This window comes from Carcharodon carcharias, chromosome 16 (genome assembly GCF_017639515.1).
Source record: "Carcharodon carcharias isolate sCarCar2 chromosome 16, sCarCar2.pri, whole genome shotgun sequence".
Classification (NCBI taxonomy): Eukaryota; Metazoa; Chordata; class Chondrichthyes; order Lamniformes; family Lamnidae; genus Carcharodon; species Carcharodon carcharias.
Window position 1 is genome coordinate 64,657,392 of NC_054482.1, and position 22,241 is coordinate 64,679,632.

Sequence of the window (22,241 nt, forward strand, 5' to 3'; positions counted from 1 at the left end):
ACTTGTGCTAGTACCTTTGATATAAAGAATGCCATACTTACTGTCTCAACAAGGGCTAGAGACTCCGCTGACAACATGCTTTTTATAACTCTTCGTATCTTTTTAGATTCCCATGACAAAGGGCAGCATTTGCCTTTTTCTCTCATGAGAAATATTATAAATCTTCCTGCACCCAAAAATCCATCACATAGATTTGCCTAAGACGCATCACTGAATATAGTTTCATTTTTCTAACATCATCCAAAGATGAGAATTTCAAAACGCACTGTTTCATTTTTAATTTTGTCAATGTTTTGTTTACCCGAATGATTTCTTCAGCCCTGGGATCGTTCATTTTGTGCTCTTTTCCAAAACATCAAAACTGACGCCCAGCCTTGTTTGTTTGCCTAGCTGATTGAGTTGCCCAATCAAACTTCTGAGCTCCTTTTCTTCCTTTTCAGAAGCCACTGTATTTTTCTGGGAGGCCCTACCATGACTAATTGCAATGAGATCAATGTTCTCCAAGCAGGATTGCTGATGTAAAAGGACATGTGATCCACTCTGCCTGATTTCCAATCCAATGTACACACCAGAAGCCTGATTTCCAATGTTAAACTCCATTCTGAGCCCATCAATGACAACTGTTTCAAATTCGCTACTACCACCCCACAAAAAATCATCTACATGCATTATAAAGATGCCTGCAAGTTTCCCTCCATGATGCCAATAAAACATTACCAGGTCTGCTTCCAACTGAAGACAGCCCAGCTTTAACAAAACTGACCTTGTCCTGCCTTCTGGTCCAACCAATTATCAACATGAAACAATTCATCAGCCTTTTGAGAATCAAGATCCCTGTCCCTCCATCTCCAATTCCCTTCTCTCTCTCCACCAAATATTTACTCTCTCATCTCCAATTTCTTGCTCTCCCTCCAAATATTCACTCTCTCCATCTCCAATTCTTCAAGGATTAGGGATTAAGGAAACAAGAGGAGTTAAACATCAGCCATGAAATAATTACATGGCTGAATGTCCCCATTTCTCTCAAGTGCAAAAGCTGCATTGATTTTACGCTCGACAACAGATTTCCTGAACCCGTGGGTATTTACAATAATGGACAATAGTTATCATTTTAACTTTAATTTCAATTCATCACCATCTGCTGTGGTGGGATTTGAACCCGGGTCCCCAGAGAATTACTCTGGGTCTCTAGAATACCAGTCTCTGGATTACTAGTTAGTGACAATACCACTATGCTATCACCTCCCCATATGTTTTAAAGTGATTTGCAAAAGAAGTAAATGTGACATGAGAAAAAACTTTTTCACACAGCAAGTGGTTCGGGCCTAGAATGTACCGCCTGGAAGTGTGGTGGAGGCAGGTTCAATCAAGGCATTCAAGAGGGCATTAGATGATTATTTAAATAGAAACAATGTGCAGGGGTATGGGGAAAAGGCAGGAGATTGGCACTAAATTAAAATGCTCAGAGAGTTGGTACAGACACAAAGGGCCGAATGACCCTTCTACACTGTAACAATTCTGTGAAATACCAAACTCTAGAGGCATCATTTAAACCATTTACGCATTTATTTAGCTTCCAAGGAGTCCCTTCTGCATTTGGCACTTCTTTTGATGGAGGGAGAAAAATTTCCCCTTGAAGTTGGTGTCCCTGCAAAAAAGCAGCTTTACTATCAATGGACCAAGCATTTATAGCTAATTGAGCCAAAAAGATCTTCAGCATAACTTTCCTTGCTGTATGTGAATCTACTCTTATATCCCAGTCGCCCAATTTTTCTTCAAACCCTTGTGCCACTAGCCTGACTTTAGCTTTATAAGTCCCATCAGGAAGCACCTTTTCCGTGCATAATCATCTATGAGACAGAACTTGTTGTCCTTATCTGGCACCTCTGTGTATACCCCAAATTCTTTCCAACTATGTATTACTTGCTGTTTGGCACCCTTTATTAATTTATTGTGTAATTTGTTCAAAGCTACTAAGACTTCTCAATCATGGGCTTCTGTTCCTCGTAGCTTTACCAGTCTGTGCCATATACCTCGACCTTGTTAAGCTACACCCTCTATCCTGCCTTCCATCATGCTCCAGACTGTTACTGTTTGATATCCTCTCCCATTTATAGATGTCCTTTCAACTGTTCGTGATCTCTTCCTAGGGACGTGTTCACTCTCAGACCCACTGTCTGAACTGATACTGTGTTTCTGTGCCTTCCATTTTTGTACTTCATGTTCCCAATCCATAGGCCTAACCTCCTGTCCTTTATCTCGTGCATTTAACCAGTTTTTATATTTTTCCAGTGGCCTTCCCTTCTCTACCTACAATTGTCATAATCCACTATTGACTGGCTACTTCTACCAAACATGTAACTTCAGTCCAAGCTTTCAGCAGTTGTGCTCTGGGACAAATTGCCTTATCCTCTTCATCCGAATTACTGTCTCGATCTTCAGATACCCTGTCAACTTCAGCTACCTGGTCCTCACAATCATGCAACATATGGGTATGAGAAGTACATGGTTCCTCGTCCCTTCCTACAACACTTTCCGAAACTGCAAATATGTAGTCCACACCGACTAACCTTGATGAATGTACCTGAATAGTCTGGCTCCCACATTGTGAAATTACTGTTTTATCCTCTTTACCTATAATCTTTCCCAGGCCTTTCTACTTGTCAGTATTCTTTTATACTACACCATGTTTCCCGATTGAAAATAGTTTCTGATGGTCGTACATTATGTCTTAGAGCTCGCTGAATTCTTTCTGAAACTTTGGCTTTAAAAAACGCTCTTCTACCCCCGTGTAGTGCATTTAAATGCTCAGAAAGGTAGCGCTAATCGTAGTTCCCTCCCAATCTGGGGGATGATCATTTAAGATTGAAGGAATTTTTGGGTTCCTACCAAAAACCAACTGATATGGACTATAGCCCCCAACCATATGCAGTGAATTCTTGGCATGGACAGCCCATGCTAGAGTTGATGTTAATTTACAGCTTGGTCTATCCGCCAATATTTTACAAAGCATCTAATCTATAACTGTGATTCCTTTCACACACTCCATTACTAAAAGGGCATTTTTGTATTCATGTTTTCACACATAGCCCGGAACTCATTGTTAGCAAACTCCACCCCCGTTATCACTGAGGAATTTCACTGGTGGTCCCAATCCTGTCCCTATCCATTTCTCCATTACCTGATCCACAATTATTTTCTTTACTGTATATGATTGTTGACTGGCTAAACCTTGTTGCCAAATCTACGAAATGTAAAATAGAAACATTCTTTTCTTTATCCCACACCTTTAAATCCATCACCACAACTTCATTGAAATCCCTCACTAAAGGTAGACTCAATATCGGCCATGACGGTGTCCTTTTGTATTTCTTACATATATCACATCTATCACTTGTCTCCTCTGTAAGTTTTGCATATTCTCCATCCTTTACTCCTGCATCCCTTAGCAAAATTTTTAATCTTTGTGAAGGAGGCGGAGAAACTGCTGATGCAACTTTAACACAATTTGATTTTTATCTTCTAAATTCCTATCCCCTGACACTAATAACACTTCTTTCATCTCCTTCGTAGAAAAGTTAGGTTTCATTAAAAGAATGCAGTAGTGTCCAAATTGTGTAAATTGTAAATCCACAGGTTTTCCAAATACAATGGCCTTGTCATTTTCAATGCCCAGCTTCATTTGCGCCTTCTTCATCGATGATCTGCTCAACAGTAATGGTATTTTGCTAGGCGCTACATCTGTGCTGATGAAATTATTGACTCCAGCCATCCTACAGGGAATCACTGCCCTTTTTAAAGATTTCAGGGTGTTATCATCTCCAAATCTAAAACTGGTGGAACTCTCAAATCCTTTAACTTTATTCCAGTCCTTGTCATTTAAGGCATCCAGGTAGCATTTTAACCAGTTAACCACAGACTGTAGATGTGCATCCGCTTTATCTAGCGCTGCACAGTGAAGGACTCTGCCACCAAGACATTCATCACCAGGCTGAAACGTCTTGTAACTAATACAATGCCCTCTCTTTGGTCAATATCTCCACCTTCTGAGTCTTCTGTCTCATTTAATTTCGAACACCATATTATTATTGTTTAGGACATAATGGTATTTTGAATCGCATCTAAAACTGAGCATTTCTTTTGTTGTAAGTCCCTAATTCTTTTCTCCTGCCATTTTCAAAGGTGTTTCTGTCGCTATTGTTTCTAGTTACAAATCTCCTTTCATACGGACGCCTGTGTTCTGTTTCTAAATGTTCTCACCAGTTATTAACATTGTATCTTCCATTTACTGTCCTACCGTCGAATGGCTCATTTGGGCCATGAACGCTGCTGGAAAGGAATGTTTTCCAAGGAAATTTTTTAAAGAGTTTCTGACATCTGTTCTAGCAGTGTGTGTCTTTCTTAACTTAACTCCCAATGGAACTAGAAGCCTGTCCATATTCGATACTTTGGTACAGTCTAGTATCTTCAACGCCAGCATTGATTGGATAATTTCTAGACGGACCTTTTGCAATCTTGCATATTATCTACTAAATTCCATTATGTAATCTTCTATGCAACTGTCTTCCAACTTTCTAAATTTGTTAAAATTGGACCATGCCTTGTAAGCACTTAGTAAATCATCTTTTTGATAGATCTTATCCATAAAATTTAACAATGTTTCCAAACCTTCAACTGTGTCCAAATGCTCAGGATCCAACTCCGAAAATATGTTGCATCTTATTTTGTTTTTGTATGGTAACGAAAGTGCCAAGGCCATTCCCTGTTTTTTCCGTGGCAAGGACATAACCCATGTCCACATAGCTACTTCATTCTTCCATTGCTCATAGGTTCACTCTGAGAAAACATCAATGGGTAATCATACCCCGAAACTCTACATTTTGATTCAGCCGTTTTCTTTTTTTTCTGAGTGACTCCAAACCACTCTATTCTTAAAGTTAACTGCAAATACAGTCTTTTGTCTGAAGAAAGCTTAGTTTCCACTCTTTTACTTACAAGCAGTAATCATCCTCTGCTACCACCGATAAGTTCCAATAGTTGTTTAGGAATGAAGAGCAAAACCAAGACAGACTCCTTCAGGCAGAGTTTTATTGCTTGTCATAAAACTCTCCACGGAAAGAACTAGTCTCAGCTGTTATCCCTTTTATACAACCAAATGTGTACTTAGTTAAACAACCTAATAATTAGCAATTGAGCTTCTTTAACTGTTTCCTTTCCTAACAACCTCCACCAGCTAGAAGGACAAGGGCAGGAGATGCATAGGAACATCACCACCTGCAAGTTACCCTCAAATCATAGACCATCCAGACTTGGAACTATATTGCCATTCCTTCTATGTCGCTAGGTCAAAATCCTGTAACCCCCTCACTAATAGCACTGTGGATGTATGCACACCTCATGGACTGCAGCAGTTCAAGAAGGCAGCTCAGCACTACCTTCTCAAGGGCAATTAGGGATTGACAATAAATGCTCGCCCAGCCAGCAACACTCACATCCCAAATATTGATTAAAAAGAAACATTAAGTTAGTGGGGCCTGAATTGCCTCCAGCAATCCTGTGATTCTCTGAACTCAAGGAAAATACATGTGCGGATCAGATGGCAGCTACCTGAAAATACATGAAGCAGCACACACATTCAACAAAGTGTAAAACTGCCACAAGAACACATGGATAATGACTACACTGTAGGATACGAAACAGCAGAAGATATGGAGGATGTTGGATTTCTATCTGCTACAGGAACAGGAGCATATAAAGAGCTGGAAACAAATATATTAAGGGTGCAAAAAATTAAAAAAGTGCAAAAGAATTATATAAAAAGCTTTATGTTTAAATGAAAGGGAGCTAGGAATTAAACTGTGGATAGGTTAGGGCACTTGCATCACAGTGCTACCAGCAATAGGTGCATTGATATTTCTTTATTAAAATTTAGTATCAGATTAACACTGGAAATCCTATTAGGTCGCCATCTACTGGCTCTTGGAGAAATGGCATAGGTAAAGCCGCCTTTTGAAAATTTTTACACGAGAATCTCAACAGGAATGTTTATGCAGAATAATTCAATGAATTGCATACATATTTCCTGGATGTATAAGTGTTAGACTGTAAAATGAACACAGATTTGTAAAGGACCACAGAAGTTTAGTGGAATATGAAGCTGTATTTCTTTTTAGAAAATAAGTTTTTTTAAAAATCACCCACAAGGGCTACAGTTATAACTTAGACCTTGTGTACCAAATGCATGCTTACCGTCTGATACTCAAATTCAACTAGTTGCAGAAACTGTCGCTTGCTGAACATCAGTAGGCGAGTGCGTCCTGTGATAGGACTCTTGTCCAAGTGACTCCAGAAATAGATTGCAATCAAACCTGACAAACTGCATATGCCTAATAAAATTCTCCACTTGTTCCTTCTCACAGTGTCCTTAAGTAGCTCCTGTTTGTCAGGGGGAAGAGCCTGCCACCATTTCCGTATGCTCCTGAAAACACACAAAGTCAGTCCATTACAATCTGAAGAAACATTTTCCACACAATGGATGCTGTAGATTACTTTAATTCTGAAGCTTTTTTCAGACTTATGCAGTCATCTCCAAACATGCCTTCAACTTAACCTTCCATTTGCTTTAGTCTCTGTTCTGCAATTTTATCTTTAGGCTTAAACACCTAGGACAAAGGTTTCTCACAACCAAGTAACAGCCTAAAACAAGAACACAATTCACTAACAAACTGGCAGTTGACCTCTGACTGTTCTGTAAAATACCAACCTAAAGTTAATTGGACTGGGTGGCAATTATATTATTCTTCAATGTTCAAAAGTGAGGCTAAATTCATAGCAAATTAAAAACAATTAAAGTATATCTGGTAAGCAGTAATTAAATTTATGTAAATATATACTAAGCAAGCAAACAAAATATCTCTAAAAAGAAAACCACATTGCTTAGCTCTTGCCTAAATCACAATAAAATTCCAACCCAAATTACTAATGGTAAATGTTTAAAACATGCAACATTATGGATCGTTTCCAGCATTCAGTTTTTCCTTTAGCATCTTTCAGAGAACTAATATCTCAAGAATTTACTTTGTTACAAAAGCTCTAAATGATGTTATTTCAAAGGAGGGGTGTGTGAGTGAAAGAGAGCGAAAGAGGTGAATATGAAGTATTGTCCATCAGAGTGACTTTTAAAACGATATCCTACTCATTGACTTCTTGTGGCAGCCTTCTATCTCACAAGATGATGGCTTGCGCTGCGGTGGTCAACTGTGTTAAGCATTGCCTGTTGTGGCTCCGGAGTCCCACTCTCGTATGACAGTCTCTACTACATTTGCTGCAGAGGAAGATTGTGGGTTGAGAAGGTGCACTGGCCTCTGTTTTCTCTGGGCCCGCTTCTCAGCCAACTTTTTCAGTTTTTCATTTCTACTTGCTTCTTCTAATGCCCTTTCAAACAGTAAGTCTCGAGGCCATGGCTCATTGACTACATTCCTACAACTTTAGCTTGTATAATTTGTAGGGATGTCAGTGAGGCATTCCAAAGGGAATTCTATAGATTTGGAGGTATTCTTTGGTCCTAGATCTGATGGGGTTACCAAATGGTTACCAAAATTCAGTACCAGGTAGGTACATAGAAACACACAATGGGCAGCCAAAAGAATTCTCACTTCTCACCCAGGACCAGAAAGAGTGCTGCTATTGGGAATTTCATATGGTGTGTCTGTAGCTAACTTCAGCTGAGTGGTTCCCTAGAGAGAAAGACGTCTGAAATGATATGTCTCCAGAAAGATGGAATCTAGTAAATTTTTTAAATGATTTGACCATTATCTAAGTTTGGGAATCAGGGATTATTTATACTGAAATTATCTCCAACTCCTGCAAAACTTTCCTGATGTTCTGACACCTTACCGTGTATGAGGATATGCAAAGACAGTTCTGCTTAAATTAGTATTTTCTCTAACATGAGGAGCTTGGTTAAGTTTCTTTGCTGTGCACATAAATGATTTCTTGAGCAACTAGTTAGGAAGAACAATTTACTCTGGACCTGTACAAATTCTGCACTGACTCATACATCATCTTGTATTCACACTCATTCTGCCAAGACCACAGAATTATGGAATTCCTAAAAAATCCAGCAGACTGGGAGAGCTATATAAAAAAATACAATAAAGGGATACAAAGAAAGTAAAAGTGATGTAAAAACAGATGTAAAAAAATTGTAAGGAATACCCAAAGCTAACAGCAAAAGTTTTTATAAATATATTAAGAGAAAAAGAGTGGCAAAAGGAAATGATAATTCATTAAAGATTATAATGGACAATAAGGAAATGTCAGACTTGTTAAATAGGTATGGTATTCATTTTTTCCAGTGAACGAACAAGGAAGCCTTAAAATCATGGGAGAAATTTAGATCCCTTTTCTCCTCTACTCCATTTAGACTTTCATTACTTAAGTAGTATGTGGCCTTCTTATTTGTCCAACCAATTTGTCCAACGAACACATCTATAGTGAGATTCATTTGCCAATTAAACTCCCATTCTAAAAATAGTATTTTTAAAAGTGTTCCTTTCTATTACTGCATCCTCTAATTTGGTATCATCCACAAACTTAGAAGTTGTACTTTTGATTCTTGAGTCCAAATTGTTAATGTAAATTGTGAACAACAGTGGCCCATCATTAATCCATGTGGATTAACTACTTCTCAGCATTTATTAGGCTGAATAGCTACCCTTAATCCCTACTCTCCATTTTTTCTTCTGCAGCTGCTTTGCTATCCCTTCCACTAGCTGTCCCCAACTCTATATGCTCTGAGTCTTAGTCAAACATCTACTATGCAATACTTTGTCAAAGGTCTTTTGAAATTTCAAATATATTACATTTACTGCATTACCCTTATCTACACATTCTGTTCCTTCTTCAAAGAATTCAATAGAGTTGATCATCATTAACTTCCCTTTTTAAATCCATCTGACTACTTACTATATTTTCCCTTTCTACGTTTTCCTATTACATCTTTGAGTAAAGCTTTCATTCCCTTCCAACCACTGACATTAAGCTAATTGGTCTATAGTTGCCTGGGCTTGTTCTGTCTTCCTTTTTAAACAAAATATTAGCTGTCCTCTAATTCTCTGGCAGCATTCCTTTTTCTAATGAATTGTTTCACATATATATAATTGTACCTCTGCTATCTCTTCCCGAACTTCATTTTATGTTTGGATGCAATCCATCCAGACCAGGGGTTTAATATTTTTTTAAAGTTTGAATAGCTTATCAATTATCTCCCCCTGTTCTAGTTTCAATGTCTTTATATCTTTTTTGATCTCTTGCCCTAATGTCCTGCCCACACTGTTAGTCTCCCTGGTAAATTCTTAGGCAAAGTTTGCTGTCATTATTTGAGTTTATCTTTGCATTGCTATCCTGATTTTCTTTTGTTATTTGTTATGTCTGTAGAATATAATTTCCTTAAGTGTTCCATGATAATTTACTTTTGTGGTTTTGCTTTTCCTAATTTTTAAAAAATCTTTATTCCTAACCTCCTCCTATTCTCTTTGTCATCATCTCCTTTAGGGTCTATGAACTTAAGAATATGCCTTTCTCTTTAGTTTCAATTTTTCCCTTACATCTTTATTCATTCACGGTATTTCATTATTAGGTAGTTAGTTTCGTTTTCTAAAGGAAGACATTCATCCTGAACTGTACTGATAACCATTTTAAATATTTCCCATGGCTGTTCTATTTCTGTCATTTTTCCCAGTTAATCTTCTTTAGTTGTATTCTTTCAAAATTAGCTTTCTTCAATCTTTTATTTTGGTCTTTGTCTTACTTATGGCTTTCTCAATCATTATTACTTTCTCAATCAATCAACCTTATTACATTGTGATCACTGTTGCCTAGATATTCCCCTACACTTATTGCTCTTTTCTGCTTTGATTCATTTTACATTATTAGATTCAATGGCAATTCTTCTCTTGTTGGATAAGAAATGAGTCTTGAACAGAGTATAAAAATTCCATTCATTTTCCCCTTTCCCTACCTCTTTTTGCCAGTTTATTTGGGGGTAGTTGAAATCTCCCCTGATTAGTAATCAATGTTCTTTTAATCATTCCATAGACTTGCCTACATATTTCTTCCTCCAGTTCGCTTCCACTATGAGGTGGTTGGTAGAATACTAATATACTTGATTCCTTCTTATCCTTTGTCACAATCCATATAGACCCATTTCTACCTTAAAGTTATGTCCCATTTTCTATTGCCATTATATTGTCTCTAATTAGTACAACTACCCCAAAGTATAAGATAGATAGATCTCCAAAACTTGATGGTTTCCATTCAAGAGTTATAAAAGAAATAAATGCTTTGTCATAATTTTCTAAGCTTCATGAATTTTATCTCTAGATTGACAAATTGCAAATACTATTTAAGAACAAACTGAGGGTGAAACCAAGTAATTACACACCACACTATTTAACATAATTTGTGCAAAGGTTACTGACATCTATCATCAGAAATCGAGTGACTAAGCGCTTGGACAAGTACAAATTGACCAAACTGTCAGCAGGATTTGTAATGAGTGATTGTCACATCTGACAAAACTAATTACAATTTTGAGTATGCCACTAGCATGGTGGATAGGGGAGTGTCAATGGGTATTATCTTTGTGAACTTCTGCAAATAGGTTCCAGAACTGATTCATTAGCAAAAATGAAAACATAGGGAATTGGAGATAACCTTGTAACATGGGGTGGTAAATTACGGGGAGGTGAGAGACAGAGAGTAGAATGCGATGTGACAAATGGCATTCCCCAATGGTCTGTACAGGGGTCTCAACTTTTCACCACCTACATTAATCACTTGAATGAAGGTACACTGTAACCTCTCCAGTTCAGAAATCTATTGCTGAGAAACAACAGTTGTCCAAAAATTTTTGAGCAGACCCAAGCATTCCCTGGACGTCACCGGTATCATTTTAGTATAGTACTTTGGGGGTGGAAACATGGAAGATACAGTGTTTGGAAAAGCAAAAGTATTTTTATTACTGCTTTATAATGTTTTATCACTGGTTTATGTTTCAGGTAAATATTTGTAGTTCCAGTGCTTTCTGGTTCACACAATTGTGGTTAGGCATTCTAACATCACTCTATAATTCAGGAAATTCTGAAGTACAGAAATGACATGGTCCCAAGTATTCCAGATTGCAGAGGTTATAGTGTATATAGTTTAATATTCAAACTTAAAGATAGCATTAAGTTGGCAGTGCAGTGAGTTCAGTAGATGAAAGCAGAAAGTTACAATGGAACAAACTAAGTGAGTGGGCAAAACTATGACAGAATTTAATGTAGTAAAGTGTGAGATCATCCATTTGGATCCATGAAAAACAAATCATCATAATTTTAGTGGTGAAAAATTAGGAGCTATAGTGGAGCAAATAGATTTGTTGTCCATATCATAAATGACTAAAAGCTAGCACACAGGTCCAGCAAGTAATCAAATAGGGTGATATAATATTGACTTTATCTCAAAGGGATTGGAATTCAAAAGTGAGGACTGATGTTTCAGTTGTAGACTCCTTCTAGAGTACTGCATTCAGTTTTGGAAACAAACTTCAGGAAAGATATATATATTGGCCTTGGAAGGGGTACAATGAAGATTCACCAGAATAATGCTAGTGCTTAAAGGGCTAAATTGCGAGGACCAGTTACATGAGCTTTATATTCCCTTTGAGGCCTTTAAAATTAAGTGATCTGGTTGAGTAGAATCAGAGACATTGGATGGAATTGAATGCCATTCCCCGAGGTGTGTTTGGTGGCAGATGGGCATTTAATTAGGTCAGAGGGTGGCTGGTGGGGACCTCGTTGCCCTCCCGTCACAGCCCCAACTAAGTCCAGGCTGCCAAGGCTTGTGGGTGGCCTTTCCGCCCCACTGCCATTGGGACCCTTAAATGGGCAATTACTGCCCATTTAAGGGCCTCGTCCCCCCCCAACTGCCGCTTGTATTCACCCAGTGGTGGGTGGGGAATTCACATGTGGTAAGCCCAAAAAGTAAAAAGGGGTTGCTTGGGAGCTTCCAGCGGAATCCCTCGTTCACAGGCACTCAGTGCCTGATCGAGGGACCCAGCATCGGGAAGGGGGCTGCCATTGAGAGCCAACACCTTGTACAGCAAAAACCTGACCAACAAAAAGTATAACAAAAATACTGAAATACTTCCAGATTTGCCTTCTAACACTCTGTTACTTTATTTGCCTTTATTGTTGCAGCTAAACTCTATCCTCATACGTTCATCTTCTGCAAATAACCCCACTTCTCACTCCACACTTGGAATATTGTTGAAAATAACCCTGAAACTTCCAATGGGAACTACATTTAGAGTCTCAAACTATATCATTATAAAAATACATTATAAAAATTGCAGTTTAATGCTCATCTTTTGAATCTTAATTAGTTATTCGACAAAACAGAGAACACTCTTATGACAATATTATTCAGTGTCGTGAAGAGATTAATGTCTATAAAGTTATTGGAAATTATTTTTAAATTGGGTTTGTAGTAGAGTCTGTGTGTATATGTGTGGCTTAATTTCATTAAAAACAAAAAAACTGCGGATGCTGGAAACCCAAAACAAAAACAGAATTATCTGGAAAAACTCAGCAGGTCTGGCAGCATTGGCAGAGAAGAAAAGAATTGACGTTTCGAGTCCTCATGACCCTTCGACAGAACTTGAGTGAGTCCAAGAAAGGGGTGAAATATAAGCTGGTTTTAGGTGTGTCGGGGGGGGTTTGGGTGGGGGGAGAGAGAGAGAAGTGGAGGGGGTTGGTGTGGTTGTAGAGACAAACAAGCAGTAATAGAAGCAGATCATCAAAAGATGTCACAAACAACAGAACAAAAGAACACATAGGTGTTAAAGTTGGTGATATTATCTAAGTGAATGTGCTAATTAAGAATGGATGGTAGGGCACTCAAGGTATAGCTCTACTGGGGGTGGGGGGAGCGTAAAAGATTTAAAAATATTTAAAAATAATGGAAATAGGTGGGAAAAGAAAAATCTTTATAATTTATTGGAAAAAACAAAAGGAAGGGGGAAACAGAAAGGGGGTGGGGATGGAGGAGGGAGCTCAAGATCTAAAGTTGTTGAATTCAATATTCAGTCCAGAAGGCTGTTAAGTGCCGAGTCAGAAGATGAGGTGTTGTTCCTCCAGTTTGCGTTGGGCTTCACTGGAACAATGCAGCAAGCCAAAGACAGACATGTGGGCAAGAGAGCAGGGTGGAGTGTTAAAATGGCAAGCGACAGGGAGGTTTGGGTCATTCTTGCGGACAGACCGCAGGTGTTCTGCAAAGCGGTCGCCCAGTTTACGTTTGGTCTCTCCAATGTAGAAGAGACCACATTGGGAGCAATGATGCAGTAGATGCATCATCGGAACAGATGCGACAGATGCTACCTTCAAAAACAGTTCCTCTGACATGTCCTCCTTCTTCCTTAACCGAGGTTTTCCACCCACGGTCGTTGACAGCGCCCTCAACCGTGTCCAGCCCATCACCCGCACATCCGCCCTCATGCCTTCTCCTCCCTCCCAGAAACATGATAGGGTCCCCCTTGTCCTCACCTATCACCCCACCAGCCTCCGCATTCAAAGGATCATCCTCCGCCATTTCCGCCAACTCCAGAATGATGCCATCACCAAACACATCTTCCCTTCACCCCCCCATCGGCTGGTCCACTCCTCCATCACCCCCTACTCCTCAACCCCCTCCTATGGCACCACCCCAAGCCCACACAAAAGATGCAACACCTGCCCCTTCACTTCCTCTCTCCTCACCATCCAAGGACCCAAACACTCCTTTCAAGTGAAGCAGCATTTCCCCCAACTTAGTCTACTGCATTCATTGCTCCCAATGTGGTCTCCTCTACATTGGAGAGACCAAACGTAAACTGGGCAACCGCTTTGCAGAACACCTGCGGTCTGTCCACAAGAATGACCAAAACCTCCCTGTCGCTAGCCATTTTAACACTCCACCCTGCTCTCTTGCCCACATGTCTGTCCTTGGCTTGCTGCATTGTTCCAGTGAAGCCCAACGCAAACTGGAGGAACAACACCTCATCTTCCGACTAGGCACTTTACAGCCTTCCGGACTGAATATTGAATTTAACAGCTTTAGGTCTTGAGCTCCCTTCTCCATCCCCACCTCCTTTCTGTTTCCCCCTTCCTTTTGTTTTTTCCAATAATTTATATAGATTTTTCTTTTCCCACCTATTTCCATTATTTTTAAATATTTTTGAATCTTTTATGCTCCCCCCACCCCCAGTAGAGCTATACTTTGAGTGCCCTACTATCCATTCTTAATTAGCACATTCATTTAGATAATATCACCAACTTTAACACCTATGTGTTCTTTTGTTGTTGTTTGTGACATCTTTTGATGATCTGCTTCTATTACTGCTTGTTTGTCCCTACAACCACACCAACCCCCTCCACTTCTCTCTTTCTCCCCCCACCCAAAACCCCCCCCACCACACACCTTAAACCAGCTTATATTTCACCCCTTTCTTGGACTCACTCAAGCTCTGTCGAAAGGTCATGAGGACTCGAAACGTCAATTCTTTTCTTCTCCGCCGATGCTGCCAGACCTGCTGAGTTTTTCCAGGTAATTCCGATTTTGTTTTTAATTTCATTAAAGCCAGCTAGTCTGGGAGCTTTGATGTATAGTAGTTTGAGATGTTAATCAGATAAACGTAAGGATAGAAGAGTACTTTGCATTTGTTAAATAAACCATTCAAAAGAATGGATAAATTTTGCACCTAGCTAGGAGACACCAAGCAATGTGTTTATATTACTAATAAAACTGGCGGAATGAAAGGATTATCATTAGGAGAGGTAAAATTTTTAAAAACCTAGTAATACAGTGGAAAATTTATATTCAAAGGGAAAGCTACGTATAAACCAAGAGGAATTTGTATGTGAGTCAGAGGCATTGAAGATCGAACCAGTCTGTAAGCCTACAACTGTCTGCAAAGGAACCAAATTGCAATGGACCTCATTTTGAATTCATAAGGTCAAATGTGCTTTGACTGGTGTCTGTTTAAAGTCTAGAGTTATTGTTGCCTTGGTGAAGATTTACCTGGGAGTGATTAATTTGGGGATTCGTTTAAAAGTAATTATGGTAGTAATTTGTAGACATGTGTATGTGTTTAATGTGTTGTTAAATTAATAAATGTTTAATTTAGTTTTATATAAAAAACCTCTTGAGGCTTGTTGGTCTTATGACTGAATTCAGAGCTGCATCTCAAACATACCAATTGAAATACAGATTGCGACAGTTGTTCAAGTTTCCCTCTGAGATTTAAACTCAGCCTTTACCAACCACTGTGTCATAACACCAGGCAGAGGCAAATATGTCCAACTGTTGATAGTACCCCTTGAAACTTGGAAAGCAAGTTCCAAATTATCAATGTGGAAGTGCAGAGTTATTATGATACCTGTGCTATTCTCATTATTGTTAGGAATGCACATTTACATGGTCAGTATTTTACCTGCCAAGAAGCATCGCTGTCAACTTTTTCACTGGTTTCAGTAGAATCAAGAGCAGAGGGATTGGTATGGCTAAGACTCGAGAAGATGCATGAAAATTTCTAGACAAGTCAGCAAATTCTTCAGCAATAAAAGCTTTCTTTGACAAAACACAAGCAGGCATATATCTGCTGTTGTAAGAAAAGCCTCTGTTTAACAGGCTGGAGAGGGTGCTTGCTTTGATTGTTGGCGCTCTTTTTGATGGAGGTCCTGCATTGTGTACAACAGTTCTGAAGGTTGAATGATGTCTGGTGCTTGGTACCAATTCTAAACTATGTTGAACACAGGTTCGCCAAACTTGAGAATCCCTACTTGAATAGCAATGTCCGCTGCATGTTGTTAATCTTTGGATTTTTATTTTATAATTTCTCCACATCTGAGTTCTTTCTGAGAGTGCTGAGTTGTTTTGTAGAGAACTGCAGGTTCGCCATGTAAATAGATGCTTTCTTGCATCCCGAAGCCAAAATCCTGTCTTCATTTCTGCTGACTAAAAATAAAACTTATGAAGCAAATCTTTTAAGAAATTAAGTTTCTTTGGAAAGAACTACAAAACAAAAAAAATGTGTAATTCCCTGAATAAAAAAATGAAACAGGAACTGACAGTTGCTAAACGACCTCATAGCTGTAATTGCAAAGACTCGGATACATGAATGCTAGGGTACCCAAGACAGTATGCTGTTAGATGCTGGGGGAAAACTACCGACTCCCTACTGCCAACATCACAGAATCAATGTAAACGTACCTAAGTACTCACTGCCTGAAAGGGTGGTAAAGGAGGGAACCCTCACAACATTTAAGAAGTATTTAGATGAACACTTGAAACACCGTAGCAGACAAGGCTACGGGCCAAGTGCTCGAAGAATGCAATTAGAGTAGAAAGGGGCTTGATGACCGATGTGGTCACTGTGGGCCGAAGGGCCACTTTCTGTGCTGTAAAACATTATGACTCAATGACTTCTTTTTGGTATTGAAGTGCCAGTAAGGTCCTAACAGTGTTCTACATTTAACAAGTTCTGGAGGCATTGTCTCCAATCTAATATCAATGAATGCCAGTAGTTTTCAAACTTTTCCAAATTGAGAGTCCGTACAGGTTATTAAAAATTTATTCTTTTATAGGATGTGGGCTAGTAACAGCTTTGCTAACTTTCAGAAGACATCAACAATCCATAGAAAGCAATGTTACAATTTCAGAAAACAGGTGTGCAGAAACCTCATGGTAACAAAATACATTAAATATAAATAGAAAATTCTTGATACTAAGCTTCTGCTTTACCTAGTCCCAGCTAAACTGAAATCCAATGGCCTCATATGCCCCTTCAGATCCTATTAGAGACATCCATTTGAAAATCTATGTGTAAACCATCAGACATCCAAAAACACATTTCAAACCTTACAAGTGGTCTCTCAAACACCTGCTAAATTAGGAAAAGAAAGGAAAGCAAACTGGCACAAGGGTTCTTGCTCATGATTGCTATACAGTGATCTCTGCTGTGTGTGGGCACTGAGCAGAAGATTATTCATTTTTTTGTGATACACCTTACAGCGAAATAGGGGCTGCCTGCACTGACTGTAAATTAACCAACATCATACAATGCAGCAGTTAGTGCATATGAAACCATATCACTTCACTAATTACTCAGGAGAAAATAGGAAGGGCGAACAAGATTTTTTTAAATGCCTGAGCTACAGATCTGCTTGATTTGTGTTTTAAAAAATACAATAATCATCTCTGGAAATTAACTACATATTGAATTATGTAATCAATGATCATCTGCAACTGAACACGCTTTGATTGATCACTTTACTGACACCTCAGCTTTGTTCACAAGTATGACTCAGACTGCCCTGTGATTCAATATTTTAGTTCCCCCTCACACTCTGACCATTGCAACTTTGACATCCTACATCTTATCAACAGTTTCAGTTATAGTATCATATCTTCCTCCCTGGCACCTTTCTTATCTCTTTCCGATCTGAACATTTAAGAACAAAACTAGAAGCTATCGGTATAAGATAGTCACCAAGAAATCAAATAGGGAATTCTGAAGAAACTTCTTTACGCAGACAAGGCTGGGAATGTGCAACACACTACAACAGAGGATAGTTGGGGAAAATAGTTTGGATGCATTTAAGGGAAAATTATATAAGAATATGAATGAGAAAGCAGGGAGGTTTATGCTGTTAGAATTAATGATGAAAGATGGGAGGTGGCTTGAGTCAAGCCCCAGGAAGGGCTGGTTGGACCGAAGGGCCTGTTTATTCTATAACTTTGAAACTTCAAACCATCCTTCTCCCCCACTCTTTCTATTATGGAGTATTACCATCTATGAGTAGGCGTGTGATGAAAAGTCAGATCAAGGGGTCCTGAGTGGCAGTTTGTCTTTTTGACTGCGGATAGATTAACTGTGTGATTTTTGCATTTGTTTGAAATACTTTTTTTCAGGCCATTCACTTGTTGGAGCTTCTCTAGTATCCTACATCTCATGAATTCACCAAGCTCTTTTATACCACATGTGAATTCTATGACTCGCTGAAAAGCATTTGGCAGAAGATTCAAGCTATTAACCTCCTCTTTGTGATTACTATATTTGGTATCTTTCTTCTTTGAGTGTGCTCAATACCATTTGGAGACTTTACCTTTCAACTAACAGTTCGGGAAAATAAGAGACTGAACCATTTTGGGACGACTTGAGGGAGTGTCAGGCTCTATGTAAATGAGGGTTTTTTTTTTCTTTACAGGATTTATTCCTGAAGGTCAACACGCCTTTCCTCTTTAGAGATACCGATGGACTGACTGTGCATTCACAGCGTTTTCCCCTTTTGTTTTTTCGTTGTTGTTCTGGGTCCAACTTGGGTTACAGCCCAGCCGCTGCTTTCTGATACCAAGGAATATTATAAACAAAATGAGGGGGCGGCTGCTGGGCCCATCGATTACCTTCGTCCCTGCCGCTTTATTCCTGGCATTGAGTAGGAGATTTCCGGCTCAAACCTCTCCGACAGAGGGGAGTGTTAGATAACCAGCAGCAGCTACCATCCGTTTAAGGACAGGGACCAAGTCCAAAGGTGCTTTCCACCTCCAACTCCACAGGACAGACAGACTCAGCTCCACCCGGATGGCAGGAAGTGAGGGACCTGCAACCTGGAGTCTCACTAATTCGGCCCCGGCCGCCCACAATTTCCGGACCAACCGGCCCAGGGTAGCAGCAGACAGGCTGTTGACTAAAGTCTAATTTTAATTCAGTTCGCGCTTACATTTTTTATTTTGTTAGCATTTTGGGGGGAGAAGGGGACATTTTGACAAATCTATGAGGAAAGGGCGGGCAGTTCTTTCGAAGAGTTTGTACAGATAATGTGGGGCGAATGCTCCATTCTGTGATTTTTCTGTCTTTTCAGTGTAAAATCAGTTTGCAAAATATGTTTTCGTCACAGTACAAATGACCTTTTGGCATCGAGTAAATATTAGGACTTGCCGCATATTTAAGGCAACCCTATTTAAAACATGGAGCTGCGTTTTTTTTTGTGGGTGAGATACATTTAAACAAGTTGCATTTTAAACCAAAATGAATGGTTGTCACTCCCAATGAGCAACATTAGCGTATCTAATAACCTCTGAAATATTCACAGCTTTTATCCACTTTGTTTTAAAAATGCTTGTACTCAAAATGGCAATACCAAAGTTTTGTTTTCTCCCTGAGCAAAGAATTTTTATAAAAAATTTGCTTCAGTCTTCACAGTAGAAGACACTAATAGCATTCCAAAAATACTAAATAATCAAGGGCAAAAGGGAGATTGGAAATAAATACAATATCTATCATTAGAGAAAAAGTACTGGGGAAACTAATGGGGCTAAAGGCCAATAAGTCCCCTGAACCTGATGGGTTGCATCCTAGGATATTAAAGGAAGTAGCTACAGAGATAGTGGCTGCGCTGGTAGTAATCTTCCAAGAATCCTTAATTTCTGGAAAAGTCCCAGAGGACTGGAGAATGGCCAATGTAACGCCCTTATTCAAAAAGGGAGGGAGACAAAAAATAGGTAACTATGGACCAGTTAACTTAACATCTGTCATCAGGAAAATGTTGGAGTCTATTATAAAGAATGTAGTAGCGCATTTAGAAATACATAATCTAATCAAGCAGAGTCAGCATGGCTTCGTGAAGGGGAATTCATGCCTAACAAATTTATTAGAATTCTTTGAGGAGGTAAAAAACAGGATAGATAAAGGGGAACCAGTAGATGTAATGTATTTGGATTTCTGAAAGGCGTTCATAAGGTACCGCACATAAGGCTACTTAATAAAATAAGAGCCCTTGGTGTTGGGAATAGTTTATTAGCATGGATAGAGTATTAGCTAGCTAATAGAAGACAGAGAGTTGGGATAAGGGGGACATTTTCAGGATGGCAACCTGTGCCACAGGAATCAGTGCTGGGGCCTCAATTATTTACAATATATATCAATTACTTTGATGAGGGAAATGAATGCACCATCGCCAAGTTTGCAGATGACACAAAAATAGGTGGGAAGGCAAGTGGTGAGGATGACACAATAAGTCTACAGAGGGATATAGACAGGTTAAGTGAGTGGGCAAAAAGCTTGGCAGATGGAATATAATGTAGGAAAATATGAGGTTATGCACTTTGGCAGGAAGAATTGAGGAGCTGAATATTATTTAAATGGAGGAAGAATGCAGAAGGCTGCTGCACAGAGGGATTCGAGAGTCCTTGTGCATGAATCTCAAAAAGCTAACATACAAGTTCAACAGGTAATAGGGAAGGCAAGTGGAATGTTGACCTTTATTTCAAAGGGAATAGTGTATAAAAATAGGGAAATCTTGCTAAAACTATACAACGCACTAGTTGGACCACACCTAGAATACTGTGAACAGTTTTTGATCCCCTTATCTAAGGAAAGATATACTGGCATTGGAGGCTGTCCAGAGAAGGTTCACTATGTTGATCCTGGGTATGGGGGGATTTTCTTATGAGGAGACGTTGAGTAGGTTGGGCCTGTACGCATTGGAATTTAGAAGAATGAGAGGCGACCTGACTGAAAGATATAAGATTCATAGGGTAGACTGAGAGGTTGTTTCACCTGTGGGAGAGTCTAGGACCATAGGGCATAATCTGAAAGTAAGCGGGTGCCCATTTAAAACAGATGAGGAATTTCTTCTCTCAGCAGGTAGTGAATCTGTGGAATTTTTTACTCAGAGGTCTGTAGAGGCTGGGTTGTTAAGTATATTCACGGCTACGATTGACAGATTTTTACTCAGGAAGGGAATCAAGGATTATGGGGAAAAGGCAGGAAAGTGGAGTTGATGATATCAGATCACCCTTGATCTCATTAAATGGCAGAGCAGATTTGATAGGCTGAATGGCCTACTTCTGCTCCTACATCTTATATTTTAATGGTCTTATACTCTTACGGGAATAGGGCTTGGTTTATCTCTTAAATCATACTGCTACGATCCCATCTGAGGTTACCCCTGGACAAGCCTGATCATAGAGTGGAACCCAGCTTGATGGATTCTAATTTTTATTTGTTTGTTTAGATACGTGGAGAGTAGTTACTGAACAGAATCACAGGAATCCACTGATGAACTTCTAACAAAAGAAAAACACATTTATTCAACAAGAAAGGATGAATTATATTACAATACTCCTTCACCCACAACTTGACATATAATTACAGATTTGTAAAGATAACACAAGTTACAAAAACTATCTTATACTCTCATGTCCACAGTAAGTACACAGTCCATGTACCAATAGACCCCCTGTGGCCAGACAAACCACACTCTGAAACCAAGTGACAGATGCCACCTCAACCAGATGCTATAGATGTCTCTTCATCTCCCCCCAGATTCTTGTCACACCTGAACCAATTGTCTCATTGCACTCTGTCTTTCACACAAGGGTCTCCAATCTCCACTATCCAAGGAATCTTCTCCCAAACCGATGTTTTCTCTCAGACGCCTTCTGTAAGGGTTCACTTCCCGGATTTTGAACTCCCCTTCCGATGTTCCTCTTCCCTGGGTCACCACATGCATTCAAGCTGTCTTCCACACACACTTTCTCATCGACTCAGCCGTCAACAGTACCACTACTGCACATGCCCATAGCAAAGAATTATAGACTTTCAGTTGTCACTTTGGACCTTCTTCCCTCTTGCAAGCTGTTCTCACTTTAAATCTGCTTTTTTCAGCTGGAAGTTTTAAACTTGAAGCTTGGAGCCTTTTTCTGCCCCTCACTCGTAACTTCACTTAAAGGACCTTTTCCAGGTTCTTGACTTTCCTTTGATTGGAAGGTCTTCTTTGGACTTTCTCCTTTTCTGTCTCACTCTTTTGGCCTTGGGACCTTTTCGTTCTTTTGGGAAATCTGCAGCTCCCTCTCCCAGTGAGCAGTCTCTCTGGGGTCTTGGCTTCCAACTGAAACTTAAGACTGCTGTTTCTTTAGTATTTCTGTGTCTGTTGGAGGGACCTGCCTCTCTGGATCCCTGTTGCTCAGCAATAGCCCAATTCATCTACCCTTGTTTGTTTACCTTAGCTTACAGTCATAAAAAAATCATTAGAAATGCAGCCACCTTTTTAGAGTGAAACTAAAACTTAATTTGACCTTTCTTAACACACAGATACAGAAACACAAATCAAACTTAAACTTTAAAGCTAAAACTTAATTTCTAATACCCACAAATACAA

General features: G+C 39.3%; 1 protein-coding gene across 4 annotated transcripts in view; it reads right to left on the minus strand.

Annotated features, from left to right (window-relative positions):
- The window catches only part of oma1 (OMA1 zinc metallopeptidase), a 69,716-nt gene extending 51,041 nt beyond the window's left edge, over positions 1–18,675 (minus strand). For all 4 annotated transcript variants that reach the window (XM_041208532.1, XM_041208531.1, XM_041208533.1 and 1 more), the window contains exons 1-3: positions 18,484–18,675; positions 15,512–16,035; positions 6,250–6,478 (exon numbers count right to left, since the gene is read on the minus strand). In XM_041208532.1, the coding sequence (XP_041064466.1) occupies positions 6,250–6,478; positions 15,512–16,026 (744 nt within the window). In that variant the 5' untranslated portion in view covers positions 16,027–16,035; positions 18,484–18,675. The remainder of the gene's footprint in view (positions 1–6,249; positions 6,479–15,511; positions 16,036–18,483) is intronic.
- Between the last annotated feature and the right edge of the window lie 3,566 nt (positions 18,676–22,241).